The following is a 15,211-nucleotide window of genomic DNA, read 5'->3' on the forward strand; positions in this document are numbered from 1 at the left end:
GTTCAACGGATCGATGTCGACGGTTACTTCGATTGCTGGGCTTTACATGGGCCGAAGTGGGCTAATAGACAATTTTGTCTGTGGGCTTTTATAGTCTGTATTGGGCTAAATAAGAGATCTATTGGGCTGTTATACTATTCATTATTAATATTAAAAAAGGTCAGCTTAATGCATAAAGCTTCTGCTATGCGTTAGATCCATTAGATCTAATATAGATAATCTTATCTTACATTTTCACGAGAAATTGTTTCCGCGACTTGGAAAAGACCGGATCTAACATAGACAGCCTTATCTTACATTTTCAAAAGAAAATTATTTTTGCGATTTGAAACCATGACATCCAAACCATGTGACAGCAACCTTACCATTACGACGAAGCATTACTACGTATTCATTATTACTATTGATCTAAATAAATAATCGAATAAAAATTTCATTTTCATCACATTTTCAATTCATACAATTTACATAACATTCTAAGTTTCTAACCCCAACCCATTGGAAGTTAGGGTCAGTTTGTCACAGGCTATAACACAGCCCTTCATGCCTCTAATAAGTATTCCCATATAGGCCAAGAATAGACAACAATTCTCCACAAAAGGCTTCAAAGTTTCATCATATCCTGTTTTTTCAGACGCTACTCTTCTAGAAAACTCTAATAAGAACCTGTGTTCCAGAATAATTCTAACCAAGGGTTTTAACACAAATGAAAGGCAAAATGTATCCTGGTACATTATTCACTACCTCATTGACTGTCCTTGTTAATATAACTGCATGGAGTCAGCAGCATTCACTTCATTGCTGTTAGACCGAATCATTTTCTGAGAGAAAACACTAGCAATCTGATCAAATGCAATAAGGCTCAATTTATATTCTTTGATGGATTACAACACATGGTGAAAAGAAAAAAAATTGTACATCTGACCTGAATACGAAAATTTTCCCGGTCAAGAGACATGCTATTGAGAATTCCGGAACAGATAAAGCAAGGTAAGCTATTGCATGATCTAGTTGCTTTAGTACTCAACATTGCCTCCCCTACCAAAACCAGAAGTTGAGCAAGAAAAACAGCAGTGCCACTAACCGTAAAGTCAGCATTTGTCATCCAAATTCAGCACTTCACAAAGCTCATCCTCAATTAATTTTGTCTTATAGGTATGACTGACAAACAGAATAAAAGGAAATGGTATTTAGTATTACTGCAAAGACTATAGTTCCTTGAAGTTAAACCATATTTGTAAGAACCTTGGGTAGAATAAGAGACATCAGCTGGAGATAAGGAATTTATATAAACTGCAGCATCCATATGTATTTTTATGTCAGTTTTTAAGAAAAATGAAAAGAAAAATACAAAAAGCAACTCAGTTTTCACTTTTCAGGCTATATATGAAATGCAGTGTGGTGAGGAATCAGACTTGTAATCTAACCTGACAACTGTTAACCAGTGAGCCAGCTTACTTGTTATGTTGAAGTGGAGCCACATGTGTACTGGTATGCCAAGGATAATCCCTTTTTGTCCATATTAAGAAGAGAGGCACCTTTCAGATGTCCTTGAACCTACTTGACACCAACTTAACCGCCATATGAGAATCCACATCAACAAATGCCACAATGGTCAGTTCCTGACAAAGCTATCTGTAAACTTATTATACATATACATATATAAACTTTATTTTTTTCCTAATTATAGGGTTCCAACTGAAGGCTTTTAAAAAAAATATCATCCTGGAACAAGATATAAATACAAAGTAATAAGTAGACTTTCATGTTTGACACATGTTTGACACGAATTGTTAGATCTAGTAATAAACATGCAGGAAAGATCAACAATCGATGAATTTGATATTTAATGAACAACTATTCCCCTGCAGTTACCAGTTAGTGAATCACCACAACAGCTTCAGATATCAAATGCTTTCTTCTTTTGGTTAGTTTGTGTTTTTATTTAGTTTCAAAAAACATATTGGTAACATTCAGTTGATGAAAATAAACCAAATGTCATGAATTTATGAGACGGATTAGGATGATAGGCAGCTGAAACATGGAAACTAAGGAACATAAACTCCTGCTGCCAAACAACTGATTAATATAGAAAAGATCCCATTAATAGAAGAAATATGGTAAATTCATCTCTCTTACCAAATTTCCATTTATAAATTGGCTAGACAGATAGGCAGTCAATAATGTTTTCTAACAAGGTCTATATTCATTAATGCAAAGCGAAGTTTATTGCTAAATATAGCTTACTGTATTAATTGCAGAACAGATTCCTGAGTTGTGACATTTAAGTTTAAAGGTTAGACTTGATGGCATTACTAAATTACACATTAGAAACATAAAAATCCAACTCAACCAAATAATGTGCAGCTAATAAATATTAATAGAAAAAAAATCTTGTGTTTAGATCTTCTCAAGTAACATAGCTGTTTAAGCTTGCTTAATTGCGAGGCAGTGACTGTTGGCCACCTCAATCTCTTCTGATTGCCAACAATGAAAATTTCCATCATAATACTGACAGAATAAAAGGTTTTTGTCTTCTTATCATTCACACCAACAACATGCATCTTCCTTGACAGGAGTTTCTTATTTAAGGCAGGAAGAAGTTGACAGTGATCTTGCACTTTGAAAGAAACCAAAACTAGAAGGAAAGTTGAAAGGAAATGAACAGCCTTGATACAAAAGAAACCAGTGGAACAATTCTGGAAATCAAGAATTTGCTTCTTCCTATAAATCACAAACTCCATATGTTTGAAATCCGTAAAACTAGAAGTTTGTTATGTTATATTCATTGTCCATATACTTATAAAAAATTAATGTGAATTCCAACTTTTTTCAGCTTAACAGATGAACTCAAAAATCCCTTTTTTTCAAAAAAAATCAACAACTAAGAATTGAAAAACTCTTTGCTTCTGTCTCAATCCATAAGACAAATAGAGATTCATGTTGGTTTTTTAAGAAAAATTTGTATAAAAAATTCCTATATGATTGTCCCATTTTTTCTGAAAATTTTGCAATGCCTATCCTCACTGTGAAACTACAAACGAAGCCACGCAAGTCTAATGAGGTCTTCTCCACATAACTCAGTGAAGTCTCAGTGAAGTCTCATCTTTGTAATACTCTATCAGTGATTCTTGTGGCCCTTCCTTAACTAGTTTACATTGATCCTGCTTTCTCTTCATTTATGTGCCTACAAACTAAATATAGTGAAAATGTTCGCAATCTAAATGTTGTAGTTATATCTTTTTACCGGTACTTTTGATGATTCTTGTGCACGATTAGATTTTATTCTGGACCAACATTCAACACAAGTTTTCATTGCCTTTTCAAACAATAATCATCTTACTTCAAGAAACATGTTTGAATATGCTGTAGGATTGAGATATTGCCAAGCTCGGTATCGATTTGTTTTCTTTTTTCTAAAAGTTCATGACTAAGAATTCAAGGATTCGCTTCACAAACATCATAATATGCAAAAAGCACATATTGTTCATTATAATGTCAACAGAACTATGTTAATAAATTAATTTTTCCATGGACCCTAGCTCGCTCCCTTCTTAGTTCATTACTCCTCAAGTCTAAACGACAAATTTGTCTTTCCAATATAAAGGTACTACAATACTAAAAAACTTTCAAACAATCATTGCATAAGTATAGTTTTCTTGGCCAAATTACATAAATAGAACTGAAAGCATCAATAAGTTCACCTGTTAATACTTAATACTGTTGAGTTGCACACATTTCAAGTTCATCACAGAAGATTATGATTTTGGTATATGGTTCAACTTTCTAACTTGTAGGTTCTACTAACAACCATTGCCCCTTTAAATTGTTCAAAAACAATCCTAGGGTACTGCAAATTACCATAGCAAGTTTATTTTGACTATTAACAGAAGAAAGATAATTAGAAGTATTCCAGCCACAAAGAAGCTGACTTCTTTGATTTATCAACATACTAGTTCGCTGACTGATGACATCATGTGTAAAAAGAACCTCAACACCTTCGATGAAAAGCACAAGATTCACACTGGTCTTTGAAGGGTACAGTTGTTTTCAAAACATCATGTTGAGCTCTGGAAAAGAAAGTGTGAAATCTTAGAATGGTAAAACAACTTTTTGTTCACAAACATAAAATCCATAAAAACATCATTTGTCAAATTGTAATCTTTGTAAGACCATCTGCTGGAAAACTCTATTCCTTATATGTTAAAAATTGTTCCTAACAAGAGAAAATATATCTATTCTACTAAGATGAAAGGTTATGGTTTATCATGTCGACAGTACAGACATCAAATTATACTTGAAGGATTCTGACAAGAAGATATCCAGGGTTCAATTTTTTTAGGTAAATAGTATATGCACCTTAAGAATTTGTGTTAGAATGAACTTGAAGACCATAATTATGCTATATAATTCATGGAGAAAGAGGCCAATAAATAGAAGGCAAGTAGGCTACCATTATTACATGGTGACAGAAGGAATGTATCTATCTACCTAGTAAAAGAAAGCTACATATATTGCTATTCAAATTATGTGTACATCATAGTGAATGTGACAGGTATTTCCCATCACTGGTTGCTCGCAATTCACAACTCACAACCATAGAAGGACTTTGTCATTCTTACAGCATTTTAAAATTGGCATTTTCTTTGGAGGATTAATGTCGTCATTAAGGGCCTACAGTGAAGCCAATGCTAGAGACATCCTAGCTGGATTCCTTCTGATTAAAGCCACCAACATTTAAGTGATGATTTATACTATTCATGAGGGAAGCAGGAGTTACTATTATTGTTGTTGTTACTATTCCTATTATTGTCATTGGTATCATCGCTATCACCATGATGATCTTATTTGCAGCCTTATCCTAGCATATATCTGACCCTTTAAGGAAATGCATCAACCATTGAAACATTGACATATTATAGACTTGAAGCAGATTTTTCATGAATCACTTAACACAGAATAAATGGGCATCATTAAATGTTGCACTTATCTGGCATCATAATTTCATGGACACAATAAAAAAATTTAGTTAACTTAATTAGCACACCATACCTTCTGGTCTGATTTGGCAGCTTGATACTTTTTGAATCCCATGACCAATTTTCCATCTGCTTCTCTTTTATAAAATGTAACTGAAATTTTTCATCAATCTCAGGCACTAATTAGTTATAAGTTGTCTGCTGATGCAAAATAAAAGAGTAAATCACAGGTGAAACAAAATAAATCTTAAAACTTTTGAAAATGTTTCTGACAAATTAAATTATGGCTGGATAGAGTATCTTTAAGGTGCGTGAAGAACTGGAACTGTCATTAGCAAAATTAACAAATAATGTTCATACAAAAGTTCGATGATACTGAATTTGAAGCATCAGAAAGTCAATCATTTATCAAGCACAACTAAACTCAAATTTGCCACTTGGTTGGGACTAAATAGTAAGATGGAATAGATAAATAAGAAGTATAAATGTATGATTCAAATGCCAGTTACACCAAAAAATACACATCTTATTAGAAAGGGAAAACAAAAGTATAGGTTAAGAATTGTTAGACACTTATGTCAATTACCTCTATCACCTGCTTTCCATTGCATCAAGATTATGTAATCTTTAAGCCCTTCAAGAACATACATCTTGCCATTAGTATTTGACCAGTAACGATAGTAAAGTTCCCAGTCATTTCCTTTTGTGTCTTGTACTGCAATGAAGTTTCCTTGTTGGCCCGAAATTTTTGGGAAATAAGCCTGTGATATTGTCTCTTTCAAAACAAGAAATATATCTAATCTTTATCAGGGAAAAAATTAAATACAGAATGAATTTGCTGTAGCCAGACTAGATGTCATATCTTCTCAAAAGGAAACTAAAGAGGAAATCCTCAATGCCCATTCCCCCTCTCTCTTTAAAATCAAGTAATGCTTTATAAAAAACCATCATCATCTGATGGAACATCTTATGCTGCAACTGGATAATGTGAAAGAAAAAGATGCAGATCAAAATCTCCCTGCAAGGTATATTAAATATATAGATGATGTCAGAGGCCTAACAGCCTCCAGTGCACAGAAGAGTTTGGAAAGTTGAATGTTTTACCATATAAAGGCCAGTACAGCAGCTTATATGACTCAACATTTAAGTGTAAGATATACACAGAAAATATAAAAAAAATCGTAGAAAATTAAATTACAGTAAATGCAAATGCTGCACTAAAAGAATTTGTCCAATCATAATCAGGTGCATTATCTTCTCATTGGAGAGTAAAAATTGAAAAAGGCTCTCAAGCTTCTTTTAGAGTCACCCCAGCTGTTGCAAAATCTCCATCAAGAAACTTAAGTTACCCTCCAAACAAACTTAAGAACTTCAAAAAATTTTAAATCTGCAAAAACTTACCTCTGCACATCTCTTTGGTAACACAAGGCGCCCATTCCTGAGGTCAGCATCACTAGCAGTCAATTCTTTCTCAAACAAAGGAATAAGACTTGATTGTGATCTGAAATATGATTAAGGACTCACAATCTCTTAGACATCAAGTTCAATATGAACCAGGATAGTGCATTAAAGTTATATCAAGTTAAAATCTTAAAGTAACACAGTAACAAATGTATACTACTCCCAGTATCATACAGTAAGGCAACCAGATAATCCTTCGAAAATAATGTCAACAGCACAAGAATAAACTCAAGGATAGTGGATACAGTCTGCAGATTTCCTTTAGCTCCTCCGAGCTGGTCTTCGGCGAGTATCTAGATTGTACTTGAGTCTGTTTATAGGCATTCTTTCGATGCTTTCCACCACTCTTATGATGAGATGTATTGATTTCATCAGGTGAATTTACAGAGGACTCTTCTCCAATTTCTACTAAAGGAGATTGTGCTTGAAGTACTGCTCCAGGAGTCGTTAGAGTGGCTACCTTATTAGGTGAGGCATTGCAGACCACAGAATCAGGGGATGGAATTGGATCAACTCCTAAGTTAATTCCTGCAACAGGAGAGAAGGAGTCACTTTTCCTTCCTACTAGAAACCAGATAAATGACAATTGACAAGCTATTGCTGTGAGTGCTGAAGGAGAGGATAAAGATAAAAATTATGCAACTTTCATATGCATTCCTTGTTTGTTTGTGGTGAAAAGAATAACAAAACTACTCTTCCTATCCAAAAACACTTGCCACAGCCAGTTGTACTTCAACTTTAGAACTGATTGAGCACATCATTTTAGGCAAAATGTGATCGCTTAACATGGGAGTTTTCCTCAATCAAGATTTCTTTTGTTTGCATTAATAAAAAAATAAAAAATTTGTGCTATCCCCCCCCCCCCCCCCCAGCCACTAGCATCACCAAAAAGAAAACCAAAAGTAAAAACTTTTATTTCCTTTATGTTATCCATGTCCTCATTCCCTTCTCTTTTATTTTGTTATTTAGTTCCCTAGGCACAGCAACAGATAAGTGTTGAAAATCCTTTCCTCTTTCCATGAGAAATTTATAAACAATCAGCATATGAGACTTCATATTTGCATGACACCAGTCCATCTCCATTGTCAACAAACAAGAGCACTTAAAAACCTGGAGATCACCAAAATGTATTTATTTTTCAATTTCAGTTCATTCCAAAGCTAAGATGTATTGAAAATCACCAGTTATCACTCTCTTAGGGTCAATAGATGGTCCTCCGGGCACGTCCTTTGCATGCTGCATAACCTCAGGGCTCCAGAAGGTCGGCGAGCATCGGTGTGGTGCCTGAAATAGAAACTGTTTGTTTGAAATTTGATAACTTTAATATTTTTAGACAAAGGAGAAATAAGAAGAATTCAAAACTGTATATGCTCATTTTAAGTTTGAATACATAAGTCATTCACCAAGTATACTTTAAGTATGATTGCCTTATAGGCTACATTATTTGGTTTTTACTAATATTATAACATGCAAGTTGCATACAAAAAGGGTATGAAAACTAAGATAGGAGGGCCAGATAACTGACTCCTACCAAAGCTTCATTTATGGCACACTCTGAACATTTCACACCACCAAAGTCCAGTATAGTATATGTATGGGATGCCATAATGCATCCGCAGTGAATTTGCTGCAGCAAATGGAAGAAGAATTAAGCATTAGTGAAAGCAATTTGCAGACTAGAAAATCCAATTAAGGACAAATAAATAAATAAATAAAAACTGAAGAAAATTTTCTATACAATCACCTAAATACCTGCGAAATGAAAATGCAAAATCAACAAGAATTTTCATCTTACCTTCTTACAAGAAGCACAATCTCTCCAACCACTGGCTTCAGGGTGAAAAGTGTCACAGAATGTTCCATCCTTATAAGCAGAACTGAATTTGCAAAAAAAGACTAAGTCAGTTTTTATGAACTCTATAGAGGGTAAATATACCTCAAATTCCCTTTTAAGCTTCCAGGTATTACGTTCTGAGAAACACAAATGATGCTAAATAAGAAGATATAGTTCATAATGCCAAGTACTATCATCAATTGAAACCTAGTACCATATACAAACTTCTAAGAATCACATATATGCATGCACCAATAATTCAACATAGAATTCATGATGTCAAAATTAAAGCCTAAGAACATGTTTCATACCTCAAAAACATGAACAAGCTCAAATAAATGAAAAGCAGCATTCAAGTAGAAGATGTCCACAACAGCCCAAGTAAACATTAAAATTTTTTGCTGAAAAATAAACAAGCTGTTGTAAATAAAAAAGTATTCTGTTGAATTATTAGAATGCAAGTAAATCCAGCCTAACATATTTGACATAAGATTGATATACCTCTTGCTTCCATAAAGGATGTATTTTTAGTTTTCACTATTAAATGTCGATGCATATGCACACATGCACACGTGCACACACTCAATAGAGGAAGAGACAGTGAAAGTAGAGTAAAAGAGGAAGGGCAAGCAAGAGAAAAGGATCAATTTAATACAATAACTTTTAAAGCAACAGAGCCAGTGTTATTAAAAGCAGAACAAATACGACATTGTTTCATTATTTGAATCCAAAACAAATCCATTTCACTACTAACTATAACTGTAACTGCAACTGGAGTTTGACAACACACCAAAACATTTCAGGAAGCACGCTGAAAAGGACTTTTGCTTGCTTTTTCAAGTAAGATAGGATTAAACCAACTATTGGTGTACAATTCATCATTTATACTGAAAATGCCATAATTCTGAATCAATTTTTATAAATGTTTTAGTCTCACATGTGTAACTTGTTGTCAAACTAAATTTCACACTTATGCAGATTGCCAACATCTGTACTCAAGCAATCTGCTGATCTGAAAACATCCAACATAGAAATTAAATCCATAGATTGTTTTTTCCTTCCTCAAACTTATAAATCACACAACATTCATCTCTCCCAACTTTTTCCTTCCTAATTGTTGTATGGTAAACAGCTATCTATTATTTGAAAAGGAAAGAGCTCAAATAATAAAGAACATTCTATACATTTCTTGATATAGAATTCTTAGATCAGTTTGGTGCCTCTATAGCAATTCAATTTATAAATTCAAAATTTACTGCTGACACCTAAAGAAATTCCTAGTCCAAACACCCATAAAATAAGATTTGAGGTTCATAGTTAGACCAGCCAGTTCTATTAAATCTTTTGACAGCTTTAGACAAAGCCTCCAGTCAAAAGGGTCTCTTCCACTAAACTCTGGTTATGTTTTAACATGCATATACCAACAAGATGAGAAGAGCTCCTCAGGATATGAGGGATAGTCTTATTTATCCAATTAGTTGGTGAAATAAAGTGAAATTATCCATGAGAAGAATTTTAACTTCTTCTCCATGAATCATGTTTCTGCATTTGATGCTCCCAATCTCCATAGGTGCCTCAATGTATATTCAAATTTATGAAGAAATGATTAAAAAAATCGAGTTATTTAAGTGCTTGTCACAGTATACAATGTACTTATCTTTCCTAACAAATATTATTTAATTTTCCGATGAATTGATGATTATAATTCATAGTCACTCTTAACCATTTTTTGTTTTGTTTTTATTCACTGCTTAAATAATCAAGGCACTAACAAGGCAAATCACAAGAAGGGAGATAACCATCATTTCCTGACTTCTTGAAACGCTTGTCACAAACCAACTGTTCTAATTACAAATTTCACAAATAAATATGTAAATGAAATAAAGAGAGATTCACACCATCAAAAGGAAATAGAAGCGCAATGAAGAAAGTGGTTAGCAAAAATAACTTATTATAGCGAAGGAATAGATTGATGAGTCTAGACAAACATAACAGCAACAATGGCAATGGGAACAGTGGTTACTCAATTCATTTGTTATTTGATATCCTATTTACAACTTGTTCTAGAATTCCATTTCCTTTCTCTCGTAAGTAAATCTCCAATTCTTCTATGTCACCAATATGACAAGAAGCAAAAGTGAGGGTGTGAAGGCTATGAATGGCAGCAATCATCAGGATTTCTAGCCTAGTTTTCTTAATCTTGCTCTTCAAACATGAACCGTAAAAGGGAAAAAAAGAAAGAAAGAAAGGCAGACTCGACATATGGAGGGCATTGTAATAATCATTGCAGAGAACAGTGAAGTTGATAACAAAGAGCCTCAATAACTGACTGCAGACAGAGAACTAAAACATGGCAATAAATTTCTCTTGTTATAGAATTTAGATTAACAAAGGGAATGGAAGAAACAGAAACAAAATCCATGTCCATGATTTCAGCTGAAAGGAAGCATATCTGAGCAATTAAAATAGGTCTAAACAGTCAATAACAAAAAGAAAACGGTGACGAAATTGTTTAACTCCAAAAAATTTCGAGCAATCTAAGAGGGCTTCAATTTAAAAGCTGGGTAAGAAGCTACTTTCCTATGCATCAAGTTCCTAAAAACCATACTTAAGTCCAAGTCCAAGCAATCCACAGTGGAAAACAGTTTATACCATTTTGCCATAAATTCTAATTCTTTTCTTAGATAAGCCAAAGTTAACTCAGCCAATTAGTTTAAAACAACAAATCAAGATGAAAAAAAGCAAATTATACACTTCTTTTCGTCCCAAGATTAGCGTCAAGCTTCATTTTCTTCAAATCAAGTCGAAAATGAGAAAAAATTATCATTTCTATATAGCCCCCTAATCTACTAACACAACAAATTTAACTTTCTCTCACGGTTACAATACACTAATTCCCAAACTTTTACTCTTAGGAACAAAGGTGGAAAAAAATGAAAAAATAAATAAACAATACTAATTATCTACCTTACTTTGCCTGAAATGCATGCATTTTCAAACTACTTGCAACACGACATCTGTGATAAAATGAGCACAATAAATTATAGTTTTAACTACAGATTTTTTGTATTCAAATTTCCTATCTTGTTCTAAAAGATAATTAAAAAACAGAAACTGAGACAAACCAATTTTCACTGAGGATGTTTGGTTGGAAATCTGTGCAGAAATTTTAAGTTTAAGCCATAACAATCAAATTAGTTTATTAAAAAATAAAAATAATGATTAAAAAACCAACTTTATCTTAGTCAAATACCAAATGAACACAAAAAAAGGCTCACAGACAAAACAAACAAGAAATGCACATTCAGAAACAGATTAAGGAAAACAACATGCAAAGAGTGAGATTTGCAGTGAAAGAAAACGTCAAAAGCTTACCCACACCGATGGCAGAGCATGGCGAAACCGCCATTACGAAGTTGCCAACCAGTGAAGAAATTATCAGAAGGAGATTTGCAATGAAAACAAGCCTTGTTAATTACTGAAGAAGAAGCCATTTCCCTGATTCCCTCAATAAACAAAACCCAGAGAACAGATTTGGTTCCTCTGCTTTCTTTTTTTCTTTTTTCTTTTTTTTTTGAAATGATATGACAGTGAAAAGAGTGAACAAAAAAGTACAGTGATAATGACAGTTTTTTAAGATTGGAAATTTTTGTCAGATTTTTAGTCACACTGACATCGAGATAGATGCGCCCTAGTAAAGCTATTACGTAGCAGTTCCTATCATTGTATAGGTTGGCTGTGAGGGTTTTGAACCGTTGGATTGATCTAGTGGTTGAGAATTTTTTTAACAGAAAAAGATATTTAAATTTGAAAAAGATTTTATTCGACGAGAAGAGTTTCTAATTGAATTATATTCTTCATTTTAATAACTACATGATTATTTTATTCTATTCTTAAAATTATTAAAATTACAATTAAATTTTAATAGTGAATCTTTCATATATAAAATTTTAATAGATACAAAAAAATCATTAAAAATATAAAAATTAAAATTTACATATTTATATAAATAAATGACCATAACAATTTAAATGAGAGGAAAATTATGTAATATTGATTGATTAAACTAATTAACAAGGAGTAAATTATATGATAAGGATCAATGCAATAGTTTAGCAATTGTTGCAAAAGGAAATGATTCTTCAACTTCAAATTTCCTCTTCCAAATTTTTTTTTTATTTTTCCTAATATAAAAAAATAAATTATTAGGTAGGTATATCTCAATAATGGAAATAAATCTGCATTCACATCTTCCACAATTAATTTGGGTAAAAATAATTTTGGTAATCTTAGCATTTTCTTTGGTGGTTATGATGAGCTCAAGTAGGCAAGTTTGCAAGGGATTAAAACCTGGATAATTTGAAGCCTTTTACGAGATGAACTTTAGGGGAAGATTCCTTTTCCTCTATCAAAACAGGTGTTGTCGAGCCTTTCAGCCAAGTAATACTCACCCTCCTTCGACTCCAAAAGCAATGGAAGACTTTGCTTCAGTGATAATGAATTTTCATGACCCTTCAATGAATTGTTCGTGAAATAATATTAAAATTTATACATTTATTTTATATTTTATATCAAAATTACGTATCATTATTTATATCGACATAAAAATATAAAAATTATATTTTTTATTTTATTAAATTTATATATATAATTATTATTAAAATTTTAAACTGTATTGTATTCATATAGTATATTCCTATATCGTTTTGAATTTCCAAATCTACACTAGTCATACATGGAACGAAGCCTAAAACGTACATTGTCGATGTATAAAAGATAATAACCATAAAATAATATTACAAGAAAAAGTTATTGGATTTAAGTTGAGGGCAGCTGACCCCATTCTAAATCCATCTCTTCTTAGAAAGAGAAGCTCAAGCTTTGATTAAAAAACAATTTAGAGAATTTTCCAACTCCACTATTGGAAAATGCAAAAAAATCAATGCTTGAATTAATTCTATAAGCATGACAAAACTCTCTCAAATTATGTTCATGAACACTTCCAAAACTTCTTCTAATGTAATTTATGGTATGGGAATCCTCAATATCCTGCCGGCTACAAAAGGTAGTTTAACCAGTCGTGATTGTAAGAATTGAACCAATTATACACAAACCTAAGAATAGCTAAATTACCAAAAATACATCTGAGTAGAAGATACTTGGATTAGAAGGACAGCATATTAAGTTCCTTTTCCAATAAAACTCTTTAACATACTCAGTCGTATAGCATTTTTGCTGATTGAGTTCTTGATTTCTTGTTTTCATTCTTTGAGTTTTTCTCAGCATGCTTCTCATTCTTCGCAATTGCTTTTGCCACAGCCTTCATCTTCCGAACATTTTTTGATCTCTTCATTGGTCTTCCTTTCTTCAGCTTGCTGTTTCGAGATTAGGACACAATTTGGGGTTTGTTAAAAAAGAAGAGAAAGACAACTTATATACCAGCAGGATAGAATACCATAACAGATTGAAGTTTAACAACAGATGCATTTTGACAAGGACTACTTAACCAAGTATGTTATAAAGCAATAACAACCCTTGGACTCATTCGTAAATGATTCTAAGTGATGTTCCACTCTTAGATATCGAACAAAAAACCGTTAAACATGCCATGAAGAAAATCATTTCAAAGATCAAAATCTTATTCACTAGGGTCGCCAATGAGGGCATAATCATTTCTATATGATGGAAATATGTTATGATGAGTTTCATTATCTAGAAAAACAAGACTAAATGCAAAACTAGAACATCGCCTATAATTCCCAGAATGACGATACAGCAAATCAGCTTCCAAGATGAGAGGATAAAACCCACAGAAGTTACTAACTGTCAAATAAAAATCACAAGGTCAAGCATATCCATTAAACCATATACATAACACGTCCGAAACTAAATGCGAGCTCAACAGAATCCAACAGCCATGTGTTAATGTTCAATTTATCCACTAGTTGGAAATAGATAATAATCTAAAAATTCTTACTACCAATCAAACAATACATATAACTAACAAAATGCTTTAGAAATACCCATCAAACAACTGAACAAAGAGGCATCAATATAGAATTATCTTTGAAATCTTTTTTTTTTTTTTTTTGGTAAAATGGAGGCTGCAACCCAGGGATTGAAGAAAGGGTTGCAGTTGCTGAGATTTTAATCTCAGACCTATTAAATGCCACCTTTAAAGATGGATGCATAAACCAACCGAGCTAAGCTCCAGGTTCTCACAATCCTGTTTTTAGTCCCGGATTTGTGCTCAAAAAAAGCATTTACCCTTGAACAATACAATCCAAATACGCAAATGGAGTAAATTTACGAGCATTAACAACAAATTTCACTTCCGCAAATGCTAGAATTTCCCTAAAAATTTCAATAAAATACAACTAAAAAATTCCAGTTAGAATCCAAACTCACATATACACAAGCATATATCTATATTATATATGCATGGAAAACAACCATTTTCATCATTGAGTAACAAATTCCTTCTTAAAAACAATTTTTTTCATCATACTTTTTAATACTTACATTTTGGCAGCACCGAAATTAGGGTTTTTAACTCCAGTCTCTGAAGTGTCCATTGCTGCAGATAAACCAAAATTTACATAAAAATTACAACTTTTTTTAAAGGCATACGAAAAAAAAAATTAATTATGAATTAAACTTATTTTTTGTTCTTTTTCATTTTTTAAAGATCGAATTTTTAATTAAAAAAAGAATAAAAGAAAGAAAAAAAAAGTGAAATTTTACCTTGAGGAAGATCAGGAACGGTTCCTTCGCTGATTTCCATTGAAGCGACAACGTTTCGCTTCTTCTTGTTTCTGTTTTTGGCCATATCTTAGGGTTTTTAGAGATCAGAAAACAGAAAAATAGAGTAAACAGAAATTGAAGGTTCTAAACTTAAATCCTAGGATTTTTCTTTATAAAGAAGCAGGAAAAGACC

The 15,211-nt window shown here is 32.6% G+C and overlaps 2 protein-coding genes across 22 annotated transcripts; both read right to left on the bottom strand.

Moving 5' to 3' along the window:
* Window positions 1-68: 68 nt before the first annotated feature.
* On the bottom strand, window positions 69-12,050 carry LOC111275784 (B3 domain-containing transcription repressor VAL2-like). 21 transcript variants are annotated; one of them, XR_016333568.1, is made up of 12 exons: window positions 11,650-12,045; window positions 8,236-8,317; window positions 7,972-8,067; window positions 7,622-7,724; window positions 6,686-6,968; window positions 6,381-6,480; window positions 5,566-5,740; window positions 5,053-5,132; window positions 1,459-1,557; window positions 1,085-1,161; window positions 926-959; window positions 69-842 (listed from the first exon to the last, which is right to left on the bottom strand). XR_016333568.1 is itself a non-coding variant. In XM_089754232.1 (10 exons), exons 1-9 carry the CDS (start codon window positions 11,766-11,768, stop codon window positions 1,462-1,464), a joined length of 1,140 nt encoding a protein of 379 aa, XP_089610358.1. In that variant the 5' UTR covers window positions 11,769-12,050; the 3' UTR covers window positions 1,003-1,161; window positions 1,459-1,461. The 21 variants fall into 21 exon arrangements, 8 of the variants coding, with proteins under 8 accessions (XP_089610358.1, XP_089610357.1, XP_089610356.1 ...); XR_016333567.1 differs by having other exon boundaries at window positions 69-959; window positions 7,966-8,067; window positions 11,650-12,050; XR_016333566.1 differs by having other exon boundaries at window positions 1,085-1,557; window positions 7,966-8,067; window positions 11,650-12,049.
* A 1,145-nt stretch (window positions 12,051-13,195) lies between these two features.
* LOC111276494 (uncharacterized) lies at window positions 13,196-15,211 on the bottom strand. The gene is made up of 3 exons (XM_022862236.2): window positions 15,019-15,211; window positions 14,797-14,851; window positions 13,196-13,649 (listed from the first exon to the last, which is right to left on the bottom strand). Exons 1-3 carry the CDS (start codon window positions 15,101-15,103, stop codon window positions 13,490-13,492), a joined length of 300 nt encoding a protein of 99 aa, XP_022717971.2. The 5' UTR covers window positions 15,104-15,211; the 3' UTR covers window positions 13,196-13,489.

The sequence above is a fragment of the Durio zibethinus genome, chromosome 25, assembly GCF_047325235.1.
Source record: "Durio zibethinus cultivar Kanyao isolate XHJ-2024 chromosome 25, ASM4732523v1, whole genome shotgun sequence".
NCBI lineage: Eukaryota > Viridiplantae > Streptophyta > Magnoliopsida > Malvales > Malvaceae > Durio > Durio zibethinus.

Bases quoted from the DNA above. Each gene is read 5' to 3' on its own strand.
- LOC111276494 (XM_022862236.2), bottom strand. From the start codon at position 15,103: ATGGCCAAAAACAGAAACAAGAAGAAGCGAAACGTTGTCGCTTCAATG. The intron at 14,852-15,018 runs GTAAAATTTCAC...GTTTATCTGCAG, and splicing joins CGTTCCTGATCTTCCTCAAG to CAATGGACACTTCAGAGACT. The intron at 13,650-14,796 runs GTAAGTATTAAA...ATCTCGAAACAG, and splicing joins AATTTCGGTGCTGCCAAAAT to CAAGCTGAAGAAAGGAAGAC.
- LOC111275784 (XM_089754232.1), bottom strand. From the start codon at position 11,768: ATGGCTTCTTCTTCAGTAATTAACAAGGCTTGTTTTCATTGCAAATCT. The intron at 8,068-8,235 runs GTAAGATGAAAA...CATTTGCTGCAG, and splicing joins ATTGTGCTTCTTGTAAGAAG to CAAATTCACTGCGGATGCAT. The intron at 5,133-5,565 runs GTAATTGACATA...GAAAAATTTCAG, and splicing joins ATGGAAAGCAGGTGATAGAG to TTACATTTTATAAAAGAGAA.